Consider the following 13,349-nt stretch of genomic DNA (forward strand, 5'->3'; position numbering starts at 1 on the left):
ACCCGCTCAGGGCAGCCAAGCTTTCTCCAACACCGCGCTCAGCGAGGAAGAGCGCAGAAATCCCCACCCCGCTGCCCGCATCCCGGAAGCGACGCCGCTGTGTATGGAGACGTCCAGAAGCCTAAAGCGGCGCTGGGCGTGGCTAGCACACGCCGGCGCGGGAACGCAGGCGACGCGGCCCGGTTTCTTCCGCTTCCGCCGGGACTCTCTGGGGAACGGACCCGTGCGAACGTAACTTCCGGCCCAGCCGAGTCGAGGGAGTCGCTGCGTTTGCTTTGGGAATTCCGTGGCGGCTGGACTCGCGTGGTCATGTGGCGGCTGCTGGCTCGAGCCGGAGCGCCGCTCCTGAGAGCGCGGCTGTCAGGTCAGGCGGCCCTCGGTCCCTCAGAAGACCTCCCCACCCCGAGTGCGGCGCCTAGCCGACTCCGCCGACCATTGCCGCAGAGCTGAGTAGGGGCCGCGCTCCCCCGCCGCGGTTATTCGTGCGGGGGGTCGACGCTCGGAGACCCCTGCTGGCTTCCTTGGGGTGGGGCTTGGTGCTGGGCCTGTGAGCCCGTTGAGCTGAACCCGCGGCCCATCATCGAGGCACTCCGTCAGGACTGACTTTGGTCTGTGTCGTACCAGGCCCAGGTCTTAACCGCTTTCGGATTTTAATTTGATTTGCCTTTGTAGATTCTTGGGCCGTCCTGCCCGCCAGTGCTGGCCTAAAGACGCTGCTCCCGGTGCCGACTTTTGAGGGTGAGAACTCGTGTCACTTTCGTGTTTGTCTTTTCTCTGATGGGACCTGGAAGACGGTAGGCGAGTTCTTCTGCTTCCTCTCCTCCGTTCAGTTGCTCAGTGAATATGTATCGGGGGCATGCTGTATGCCAAGAAGTGTTGTAAACGGTCGGGATATAGCAGAGAACGAGAGAGCCACAAAGGTCCCTGCTGTTACGAGCAACTGTGTAATGGGGTATCTCCCCTATGGCCTCCCACTGTGTGGCGCTGGTCCACCCCGAGCCGGGGCTAATTGCCATCAAATTTGAACTTCTGATGTTCTCCCTAAAGGATGTTACATGTATGCAGTCATATAACTGTATGTGAAAAGCATTCACTTGTTAAATGTAAACGTTGAGATAGACCACAATTTTGTAAATATAATTTACCATGTCTTTAATATATTGGAAATCTTAAGAAACAAAAACAAGCAAACAAAAAAATACAAAAGTGTTCTTGACCTCTGAGGGTTTTATCTTCTACAACTAATTGTGAAACTACTGAATGCTCTGGAAGTACATATGGATTTGGAGGTGAGAGACAGCATCACTAAATTTCTCTGTAATTATAGAAACCGGAGGAGAGGGATGCCTGGGTGGCTCAGTCGGTTAAGGGGCTGCCTTCGGCTCAGGTCATGATCCCAGGGTCCTGGGATCGAGCCCCGCGGAGCCTGCTTCTCCCTCTCCCTCTGCCTACTTATGCTCTCTATCTCTCTGTCAAATAAATAAATAAAATCTTTAAAAAAATAAAATAAAATCTTTGAAAAAAAAAAAGTGGAGGAGAGCAGGTGGCAGTTTCTATAAGCCTGTTAGCCAGTTGATAATTTGGTATTTCCTTGAAGATTCCTGTTTTATATTTGACTCCATGATAAAGCCATGCCTTTTTTACCATAGACATGTTAAATGACTTAGAAGTTAATAATTTTTTCCCCCAACTTGTCAGAATGTCCGATATGAGAAAGATGTACCGTGTCTGGCGTGCATTTCAATCCACCAGCCCTCAACATAGTAAGCTGTTGCACGTTGTAGGAAATTACAGGTGTCAGCATGAAAAGCCCCTGTAGAAATACACCATAGATCAGAGGATTCCTAGGTTGTAGGTTTCCTAACAAGAATGTGGCAGAGCAGAACTTAGATATTTTCATGTACAGTGTAGTGTTCTTTCTACCACCTCTGTTAACATCCAGAGAGGCTGTGTAGTATTTGGAAAAAAAAAAAAAAGTCATACTGTCTGGCTTTGCTGTTTTCAGTGGATGGCCTAGACCAGATTATAAAATGTCTCTGGGCCTCAGGTTCCTCTTTTATAAAATGGAGATTTAAAATGGTACTTGCCTAATGTTCTGTTTCTTGAGCAGGGTGACCGTTAATATGGGTGTGTTTCTGCATTCACTTTGTGATAATTCCCTGACTTGTACATTTTTTATTTGGCCCTTTGATTATGTATGTTAAACTTTAAGAAGTTCAACATTTTTTTAAAAAGGGAAGCCTTAAAAAATTATCAGGGTTATAAAGTTGTTTTAAAGATTGAGATACTGCACATCAAGCATTCAGCTCAATGTCTAGCACTTAGTAAACATTGGGAAAAAAAAAAAAGTTAGCCAGTGTTATCTGTGACAGTCTTAATCTCTGTACCTTCCCAGATGGTCTCTTTTCTAGTGTTAGGCAGAGAGCATTTCCTTTGAAGGTTAAAACTTTATTATCTTCAAAGGTTCAGAAACCTCTCCATTAATACTCATCATAACCCAGAGATTCCAGTGTCAATAAAAAAGCATCCACAGGAAAAACCTAATGTACTTTTAAAATTACTTTTCAGTGGTAACTTTAAGATTTCCACTTGATTGATATAAATCTTTCTAGGAAGAAAATGGATCCTTTGAGATGTGTGGTTTTATTTCTTCTTGGTTGTCTGTGCTCCTTTTAGATGTTTCCATTCCTGAAAAGCCCAAGCTTAGATTTGTTGAAAGGGTACCACTCGTGCCAAAAGTGAGAAGGGAACCTAAGAACTTGAGTGACATCCGGGGACCTTCTACTGAAGCTACTGAGTTCACAGAAGGCAGTTTTGCAATCTTGGTAAGTGAGTTGTCAAGCAGCTGCAGGATGGAAGCCAGGACTAGCAAAATCTCATGCCCTTGGAGTTCATTCTCATCCTCTACGGGTTTTATTGAACTGCCACCATTTGCTGTTTAAACTGATGTGCACTACCCAGTAGACATTTGAGTTGTGTGTCTTTCTTTTTCATGTCAAGTGAAAATTACGTAAAAACAGGAGAAGGAAGGCTACCTAATTGGCCCCTATAATCAGACTATGAAATCTTCTTAGGCCTCTGGTGAAAATAAAACTATCCATGACTTAGGATGTGAGATAGCAGTTTCCTTCCTAGAGTAGCTTCCCTGGAGACTTGATGTCAGTAGCTGCACAAATGGGTGTGGACTAGGATTGATTGCCCATTAGGCAGCCAGAGCGATTATTTTACAGCCCTTCCCACAGGCTGCTGATCAGCCCCTGGCAGCCTCTCATGTCCACACCCTGTCCCTCACTCTACTCCAGCCACTCTGGCTTCTGCTCACACTCACCAGGCCATTCCTCTGCCTTTAACTGTTGTGTTTTCCCTTAACTAGTTCCTGCCATTCTCGTCTCAGCTTTAAATATCACCTCCTCGTAGACGAACCATGAGAGACTATGGACTCTGAAAAACAAGCTGAGGGTTCTAGAGGGGAGGGGGGTGGGGGGATGGGTTAGCCTGGTGATGGGTATTAAAGAGGGCATGTTCTGCATGGAGCACTGGGTGTTACATGCAAACAATGAATCATGGAACACTACATCAGAAACTAATGATGTAGGATTAACATAATAAAAATAATAATAAATATATATCACCTCCTCGGGATGCCTGGGTGGCTCAGTTGGTTAAGCGTCTGCCTTCAGCTCAGGTCATGGGATTGAGCCCCACATAGGGCTCCCTGCTCAGCGGGGAGCTTGCTTCTCCCTCTGCCTGTTGCTTCCCCTGCTTGTGCTCTCTCTCGCTCACTTGCTGTCTGACAAATAAAATCTTTTAAATAAATATCACCTCCTCAAAAAGGCCTTCCCTGGTTATCCATTGAAATGGGTCCACCTTGTTTTCATTTATTACTGTACCCTAGGCTTTTCCTCCATGGTACGTAGTAGAATTTTTTATTTTTATGTATATCATTGAAGCTACAGTTACTATAAAAGAGTGCATAAAAGATAACTAAGTCCTCACATATTTCTAATTCTTCCATCCACTTTTAGGCACTGGGTGGTGGTTACCTCCATTGGGGCCATTTTGAAATGATGCGCCTGACAATCAACCGCTCTATGGACCCCAAGAACATGTTTGCTTTATGGAGAGTACCAGCCCCTTTCAAGCCCATCACCCGCAAGGGTATGGGACAGCGCATGGGGGGAGGCAAAGGTGCCACTGATCACTACGTGACTCCTGTGAAGGCTGGCCGTCTCATAGTAGAGGTGGGTGGGCGTTGTGAATTTAAAGAGGTACAAGGTTTCCTGGACCAGGTTGCCCACAAGTTGCCCTTCCCAGCAAAGGCCGTGAGCCGTGAGACTCTTGAGAAGATGCGGAAAGATCAGGAGGAACGGGAACAGAACAACCAAAACCCCTGGACCTTTGAGCGCATAGCCACTGCCAACATGCTTGGGATACGGAAAGTCCTGAGCCCGTATGACTTGACCCAGAAGGGGCGGTACTGGGGCAAGTTCTATATGCCTGAACGTGTGTAGTGAGAATGGGAGACATAAATGTACAAAGGCTACCAAGAGAAAGAATCTACATTTTGATTCCCCTCAGCCTACCCTTACAGTCTTTGGGTGGCTCTGAGATCTAACCGAGGAACAGTATATGAGTGAATGATTTCTGAAAAATTGTAGAGTATCTGTTGATTTTTTTTTAAGTGCATTATATTTATATCAAATAAAGTTTGAGTATCACCTCAGGATGTAACTTTTCATTGGTCATTCTTAATCCTTAAATGATTATGATGCTGGCTTCACTGACTGTTAGGGGGTCCAGTTCTCCCCAGCTGTAAGATTAATGTCTTCAGGGCTGAAACAAATGCTTCCATCTCCCACCTCTGGTGTAAGTTGGATTTAATATCTGCACGGCTTTCCCTGCTGTCAAAGTCTGCTTCACATTGCTTCACTTTTACCAAAGAGCTACATCAGTACCTGTTTTTCTCAAATTTTCACTGTACATCATTTCAGTTTAGGAATGCTCTACTTTTGGACAGTGGGAGAATTCTGTACTACCTTTTATAGTACAGGAGCTAGTTGCTATCTTTAATAGTTACAAAAGTTTTTGGAAAGCACAAAAAAAAAAGCAGTACATACGTTAATTGACTGAACAGATATTTATTTATGTCCAGCTACCCATCTCTCAATCTTGGAAGTCAAAGGGGGATGTTGGACAATACGGTAAGGAACATACCGTTGCCTTTTAACACAAGGAACTTTGATAAAGGTTGTTGTCTGGCCTTTCCTAGGTCTGAAATTCTCTGAGGAGGGTGAGTGTTTGGCTCTACCTTTGCTTCCCTGCAGGTTCTAGGACGGTGCAGTGTGCCACACAGCACTCAACTAGGTACTGTTGGATGAATAAAGGCCCCATGTGTTTCAGATCCCCATGGTTCCACCTTCCTGTCTGTCTTTAACAAGATTCATCTCTTCCAGAGCTAGCCAGCAGTTTTCTATCCCCTATAAAACTGAAAGAAATACAAATGGATAAAAATAGTAAACCATTTGCTTTTGAAAGTGGGTAGAAAACAGCACACTGACTTGAAATACCAGCTTTTTTTTTTTTAATCCCACTTTTGGCTAAGGTCAAATATAGTTACCTGTTCTTACCAGTTTAATCCCACTTTCTTAAAAAGTCCCACAAAGTAATCTACTTTCAAAAGTACAAATATATCTAAACAGTTACATGGTCCTCAAGAGTTGTCCATGGTGGTTCTTAATGTATTTTTAGTGAAGCTCTTGTAATATAATTACTAGATTGCATTAGAACACATCTGAACCTTGAATTGGGGCCATTGTTTGGGACAGTTTTATACACACATTGCTGGCCAACAAAATCAGTTTCAGCACCACGAACCATCTTAAGAAACGATGGGAGTGGTAGCCACCTGTCACCTCTCTGACTTGACCTCTCATCTCTGTTACGGGTCACGAGTATGGTGCTGATGACTGTTGGGAGTTCATTTGTGGTATAAACCTGTTTCTTTTGTTTGGGATCCACACTGAGTTACTGAACCCCAATCCTGGGGCCATCCAATCTTTGCAGAGTGAGAGACTCAACTCCAACACCACCCATAAAAAAGGACCTTATATGTCACAGTAAAGGGAGGCCTGTCCTATTTTTGCATAAGTGAATCGGCCCCTTCCCAGGTATTTGCACACAGCCTCTGATACTAACAAACCCATTTACCACTGATGCCTTAAAAGGTTTCGGAGTAAAACCCAGGGACTCAACCGTTAGCAGAAATCAGAGCTTAATTACAGGTAATTAAGTCAACTGATACTTGAACATCTGTAAGTGGCAGGCACTGTGCTAAGCATTGGGGATGCTGCTGTGAGCAAGACCTGCATGGCGCCTATGGTTAGATCATCTTCACTTCAGACTATCAGACCCTGAAGAAGGAAGTAGATGGAGGGCTGGTCAAAGGTGAGACCTAGAAGAACCTGAAGAGCAGACGTAACAAGGGCCTGGTGTTGATCAAAGAGAAAATGAAGTGCTGATGAGCTGGGTGTGCTCCAATACCTGCCTGGCTCTGTTTTATTTCCTGGACAGGCACGTATTCTCCAGCCCACAGCCCTCCTGGACACCCATCTTCCTAACCAGTCTCATGTTGCTGTGCAAACTGTTCCTTCAGCCCTGCCCCGACCCAGTTCTGCACTGTCCTAAGTCTACCTTTGCATAACTTTCAACAGGTGGTTGTTGGACACCCTGTGTCATAGGTTTCATAATGGAAAGAGGAGTAGCTGTTGAGGAATCTGCAGTGGAGAAGTGATGGCACCACAGAAGTGAAAGAAGGATGAAAAATGCCGACCGAGGCTCCGTCAGGGAGGACTGCAGGAGAGAACGGAGGGGGAAGAAAATCACAGGTTATACAACAGGATGTCCGAAGCCAAGATCACCAAGTCCTTCCCCTGCAGTGGCAAAGAGTCTACTCAGCGAGTCTGCACTAACTAGTCTGAACCCTCAAAGAGAGGAAATTAATTTACTCTGGATTTACTGGCTGGCTCTCTCCTTCTAAGGAGTTTGGGGTGCTTCCAATGCAAGAACTAATTCTTTCTCCTTTAGCCATTCGCAGACACCACTGCCCAGATTTTGCTGCAGGAAATCAACATCCTTCTACAAAGCATTCTAAACAGAGCATTCTGCTACCAGCCCTGGTTATGGAACAGACTGCCACCTGCCTCCCCATCTACTGCCAACTCATTATTAACACATTTTTCTCTCTATGAAAACTTTTCCTTAGTTCTCTCCAGCCTTTATCTATTCTACCACCTAATCCCACCCAAATCTGGGGAACCCAGCTACAAACAACAAATGCCCTCTGGACATAAACGTAAGTGAAAGTACCTCCCACCCTCCCCACAGCTGGCTCACCTTTTTCAGGCAAATATGCCCCCAATGGTAGAAGCTAAGATGATCGCAAGGATAATACAGCAGATCATGATCATGATCTTCTTCTGCTCAACCAGACAAGGAAAGAAAAAGCATGTGAGAAGCAGCGTCACTGTGCAGAGTTGCAAGGGAAGGAAGACAAAAGTGGATCCAGACATGGAGGAAGATGTGAAGGGAAAGGGAGATGGATCTGGCTTCTAGAACCCAGGATGTGAATAGAAGCATTGCTTTCAGGCGAGAGATTCAAAATTAGATCAACAGCAATCTCTAAGGGTGTTTAGTATGTTGTTCTGCCTTCTGGATCCCATCACATGAGAGTTATCCCCTTTCTCTCCTAGAGCCAGATACCCACGACGAGTGAACCAAATTCCTGGTGGGAGTACCTTAAACCTGAAAGTCAAATGTAGTTCAATGTATTCTTTGAGAGTTAAACCATTTTCAAAAATTAGAACTTTTGCTCCATCTGGTCTGGCACATGGTTAAAAAGGATTTTAACCCTTTTTCCAAAACCTAAACAAAAACCACCACATGGTGGCACCCAACCACTATTTTGCAGGGAAATAGAGCCAGAACTGTTTCACAATCAATATAAAGTAATTTATTTTTAAATTTCAAAAAAATAATCAAGTTTACATTTAAAAAATACAAATGAAAAAAAAAAAAAAAAACCTTCATTTGTATTCCAAACTAAGCCCCAGGGCTCAACAAAGCCCTGTGATTAGAGCTTGTCTTCCCTTGTTGCTGGAGCCTGTCCACTGTCCCGACTTCATAGCCATGGGTAAGAGGCTCTGTCTGAGTGCTGAGCAGTGATGGAGTACATAGCCTTTGCAAAGGAAGCCAAGGGGTAGTCCCTGGACTAGGTGCTCACCCTATCCTTGAAAGTTAAAGCTAAACTATACATCAGGGAGACTGGCGGAGAATCTAAGGGGCTCACCACTGGGTCAGCATAGTCACTACACTTGAAATTATTTCCTGGCTGTTGCTTCCTCCATGACAAGAATTGGGGGAGACAAAGAACCTGTCAAGCTCATTAACCTGGTAGCAATACCGGCTACTCAGTAGTCCCCGGTCTCCCCCAGCTGACTCAGCCCTGGAGACAGGATCATCCTAAAGGCCTCAGGAATGATCTCAAATTGCTGTGGGATGTTCTCAGGACAAGCCTCACCTATGCAGCAGTGGGGAGAGATGCCAAAACTTGTCACACCTGTCTGCTAAGCAGAAAAACTTAAGGGGGTCAACTTAGTCCTCACCGCAAAGATCTATGATTGTCCCAGTACTCACCAGAAAACAAGGTTTCTCAATGACACCTGATCATATTTCTACTATGATTCATTTGCGGATAAGCAAACGTCTCTTACCTAATTTTCCGCCCAGGTCAAGGGGTTTGTTTGTTTGTTTTGAGGTTATAATATTCTCCATTTCTAGTTTCCTACTTCCTGAGAGACATGGGCAAATATATACATATATTTGTCTCACACACGATTATAAAAATACATCTGGAATATATGAAATGAGTGACTGAATACTCGCACCAATCTGAGCATTTCCAGAGCCTGAGACTCAAGCACCTTGTCCCTGGCCCAATTTTAAGTGCCTGGTTATTTATCACCTCAAGGCAATGGCTCCACAAAGCATCATTCCAATGGAGAACAGCCAGTTTCCAAGAGTCAGAGAGGGAAACCAATATCTCATACCCTCAGCCTTTACAAATGGTAACCTAGGACAACCATATCATGCTGGTGCCTCCTTGAGTAAACATGAGAGAATACAACATAAAGATTGAAGTTGGCCCCCAAGCTGAACAAACTAAGAGCTTAATTTAAAATTGAACTTCAAACAAGTCAGCTTCTAAGACCAAAATGACATCTGCCAGTTCCACATACTTTCAAGACATAGGGACAATAAACTGTGAGGACCAAGACCCTGCCAAGTAGAAGGCTCAAGCCAAGCCTTATTGTTGCCACACTTAGAAGAATCCCTTTGTGTGGTTAACGATAACCCCCTACAAAATACACTGCAATTTCTGGGAGGAGAACACTCCATGAGGTAGAAAATACAGCACCTTGGGAAGGTTTGGAATGGGCTTTCCAAGGTGCAAGGCATAATTTGACACATTCAGAGGGAATAAAGAGAAGCTGGGTTGGTTCTTACTGTCTGGGAGAGAAGGCACTTCAGAGTTGGTGGGGCAGGAGAAGGTTTTGAGGAGAACTCAGGGTTGCATCAGGTAGATTAGCTTCCTCTGGGGCTAAATTGTTTGCTGGGTGAGGTCCAAGGACGGTTACAAGGAAACAAAGGAACAGGTCGCACTCTCTCTCAGGAAGTCCATTCAAACTCTGCTCCCATCTGAAGACAAGGGTGGCCACACCAGGCTGGAGTGAAATCAGGTTCTAGGAGAGGCAGGGGAAGGAGGAGCTGATCAGTACACAGGATGGAGGTGGGGAACAACATTAACACGCAGGCACAAACCTAGAAGGTGGAGACGGAAGATCAGACATCACTGCAAAAAGGAGAGCAACGGAGAAGTCAACAGTAAATCTGAGAAATCCTGTAGACAAACCCAAGACAGGACCCAGGAATAAATATCCTGTCGTGAAAGAAACAAAAAGCCGTATTAAAAATAAATCCCTGGGCTTTTTATAATCCTTCGCACAGGCTGTCACATTCCCGTGGAAGGACCTGCCAGGGGGTGGCACAGTCGATCCACAAAAGGTACCCGTTCTCTCTACGAGGACCTCATCAGCACTTTTCAAATACAAGTTCCAGAATTTGAATCTTCTCCGTTACTCCCCTACTCCGCACTTCTCTTACACGGTGAAAAGAATAAAGAAAAGCTCAGGGTCATCATGGCTGCTCCATCTTAAGTGCTGGGTAGGCTTGGGCAAGTTTATTAACTTCACTGTGCTTCAGAAGAGTTTCCAATCTGAAAATGCGGACAACGTCACTATCCTAAAACAGTACCTGGCACACAACTGGGGAGTCAAAGGAAGGCTGTCTTCCCTCCCTCCTGTTCAGAGACCTCTTGCCCTCAGGCCACAGTGGGGGGTGGGGTGGTCCAGACCTAAAAGCAGCAACCAGTCCCAACTTTATGAAACACACTACAGTAAACAGCCCAACACTGCTCAGCGACGACACAGCATTTTGGAGATCAGGTAAGTCAACTAAAAACAATACATTAATTAGTCTCCTCATTAAAAAAAGGAATTCATTTACATTCTCAAGAAGAAGTTGATGTTTAGTGCTATAAATATCTGACTTCGAGACCCTCTGGTCACATGGGAGGAGGAAGGAGGAAGAAGAGGCACATGGAAGCAGAAATGAAGAGAAGAATAAGGTCTCGGTACCAAGATGGAAGTATGTGTCAAGTATTAAAGACATTGGTATCTATTACCTCAGCAACCTGACTTCTCTGAATTCATAAGAGAAAAGAGCAATGAGAAAAATAGAGGTTGGTTATACTGTTAATTATAGTAACACAGTAATCACAAAACTCCAACTTTGGGGAAGTATTAAATAATTGAAAGTATATTCACAATCTTGTGTTGAAAATTAGATTTACAAAAAGATTTCAGTGATGTGGAATGATGCATAGGATTTTTGAACTGGATCTAAAACCATCGATAATGTAGTCTGAAGTCTGTGAAACCATGTCTCAATGTGTGAACGTGCCACAAGGTCATCAGCAATAACATTAAAAATTAATTCAGCTCACCTTTCCTGTGTTTTATATGTTTTGTTAATATTACATCCTATATTTTATTCAGAAAAGTAATATTTAAGAAGTCACAAAAGTGTTAAACAGTGCCAATAATTAGATCATTCCTGTTGTGCTGCTACTATGCACATGAAGCCCTGACTCAGTGGTCAGCTCTATTCTTTTTACCATATTTAAAGAAATTAATAGCCTAAATTTTAAACTTACTCTCCTTCAAGGTTCTCTGGACTTTGTAGACAATGATAAATGGCTACCTGGTTTTATAAAGAGAAGCTAAGATGTAAGAAAGAACTCTCCTAGGCCCACCATCAGCTGTGTGTTCAAACTTGGCCCTGTGACTTAACATCTCTTTAAGCCTGAGTGTCTTCGTCTGTAAAATATGATAAACAACAGTACCTACCTCAAGAAGGTGTTGTGGGGACTCAAGGACGTGTGTATGAAGTGTTCAATACACGGTCTGGCACAACTCAACACTCAAAAATGTTAACTGCTATATCATTCAAGATCCAACCCATCAGCCACAAACAAAACCCCACCACCCCAAACTCCAATCCAAAGCTTTGTTTACACTAAAAAGGGTATGGAAAGCAAGCCCAACATCCATGAAAGTCAGCCAGAATTCAGAAGACATAGATTGTACCAGACTCAGGACATAGATTGTACCCAATTAGGAGCATGCTTTCCAAGCAAAAGGAGCGAAAATGTGGTGCTCAGGTGTGCCAGGACAGGTGGCAACACACAGTAGAAGGCAAAGAGCTAGGACAGAGTCCCCAGGAGAGGAACCAACAGGAGCCCGGCCCCGAAGAGAACTTTCCCTGGCACCAGAAGCCCAGAAGAGTATTTCAAGGAGATGAAAGAAGGCACAGGTGATGGAAAGTCTGAGAGAGCTCAGTGTGTCCAAGGGAGGAGCACTGCCATGTGAAATCCCAGGCCAATTTCTCAAGAGGGAGCCAATCCAGAATCCCCAAGACCCTTCCATTTACTTACATTTCAGTGCAGCAACCACTCGGGCCGCCATTACTTCAGCCCAACGGAAAGTCCAATAATCAATGCTAAAATGCCCAGCAACACCACTACTACCACAATGATAATTATCAATTTCTGGAGAGGATAAGAGAAACAAACAAACCATTATTACAAAAAACAACAATTCATCCAAAACCCAACCCCTCTCACCTCTACATTGAAAGCCTCTTATCAACCCAAATAAGACTATAGATCTACATAAAGACATTCTATTAGGATATTTTATATATCTTAAGGGACTTCCTGGCTAGCAAGACCAGCAGATGGAAATATGGAGCTTCTGTGGGCTCTCGACTCACACTAAGTCTTGCACATGTGGACAGATAAAAAAGCAACCACCAGGGAGTCTCTAAGAGGCAACAAGCCAAGGTTTCAAGAGACCAGTTTTTCCTTTTCAAGAAGAAGTGTATGTTTTCAAATAGTCCTAATTTCAAACTTGTCTTTCTTTCCCCTAAAGCATACGCCCATCCATCAGACCCAGTCCAGTGATTGGGGATCAGAAAGCAGGATGGCAGTCCTATTGTGAGCCAGCCTGGATTCATCAGGTGAAATAATTTCCCAACTCCTTGAATCTCTGCACAAGCAATAGGTAAAGTTGGAAGAAAATCAAAGAACTGAAGAACAAAATTATCAGAGCCCAGGAGAATAGTCAGAAAAGAACAGTCTAAAAAGTACAAGCCACCAGAGCTGGCTACCACAATGGGCAGAGAAGCTGAGAAGTTCTCAAGCAACAGGGACACTGGAAGAGGGGTAAATATGCTGGTGTGGGGGAAAGAGCATGATAGGAATCTGAATTTAAATCCCAATCCTATACTTACTAGGTGCCATGAAGCCAATTACTTAACCTCTGACCCTCAAGAGTTTCATCTATAAGTAGGAACAACAGGTGCTCCTTAAGATAGGAGGTAATGTTGCATGGAGATCAGCACAGCACTGGGTTCACAGTAGAGAAAAGGGGGGGTGGTCTTCGTTAATGTTGTGGAAGAGAGTGAACAGGTTTCTAAAGAACAGAGGAGTCAAGTGTAACATCTGAAAGGATCATGAGCTCCGTCCAGGAGAAGTCTAGCAGCAACACTGGGCAACGCATCCACCCTGCAGAACTGTCTTCAAGTGTGGGTTCTTGGGGAGAGAGCATGTGAGCCAGATCCATGCAAGGCACACCAAGGGAGGAAGGGCAGCTACTCTCTGGGAAAGGCTGACG

The 13,349-nt window shown here is 44.4% G+C and overlaps 1 protein-coding gene and 1 long non-coding RNA gene across 3 annotated transcripts; one reads left to right on the forward strand and one right to left on the reverse strand.

The window, feature by feature from the left end:
* The first annotated feature begins 205 nt into the window (after positions 1-205).
* Positions 206-4,654, forward strand: LOC112818880 (large ribosomal subunit protein uL16m). The gene is made up of 4 exons (XM_025865965.2): positions 206-364; positions 673-738; positions 2,677-2,825; positions 4,026-4,654. Exons 1-4 carry the CDS (start codon positions 310-312, stop codon positions 4,509-4,511), a joined length of 756 nt encoding a protein of 251 aa, XP_025721750.1. The 5' UTR covers positions 206-309; the 3' UTR covers positions 4,512-4,654.
* A 464-nt stretch (positions 4,655-5,118) lies between these two features.
* On the reverse strand, positions 5,119-13,343 carry LOC112818881 (uncharacterized). 2 transcript variants are annotated; one of them, XR_003206704.2, is made up of 3 exons: positions 12,110-13,254; positions 7,393-9,797; positions 5,119-6,849 (listed from the first exon to the last, which is right to left on the reverse strand). It is a non-coding gene; the product is annotated as an uncharacterized lncRNA (long non-coding RNA). The 2 variants fall into 2 exon arrangements; XR_003206703.2 differs by having other exon boundaries at positions 5,119-9,797; positions 12,110-13,343.
* Positions 13,344-13,349: the final 6 nt, after the last annotated feature.

This window comes from Callorhinus ursinus, unplaced genomic scaffold (assembly GCF_003265705.2).
Source record: "Callorhinus ursinus isolate GAN/ISIS: 27379988/994484 unplaced genomic scaffold, GSC_fseal_2.0 scaffold806, whole genome shotgun sequence".
In the NCBI taxonomy this organism is placed as follows: Eukaryota; Metazoa; Chordata; class Mammalia; order Carnivora; family Otariidae; genus Callorhinus; species Callorhinus ursinus.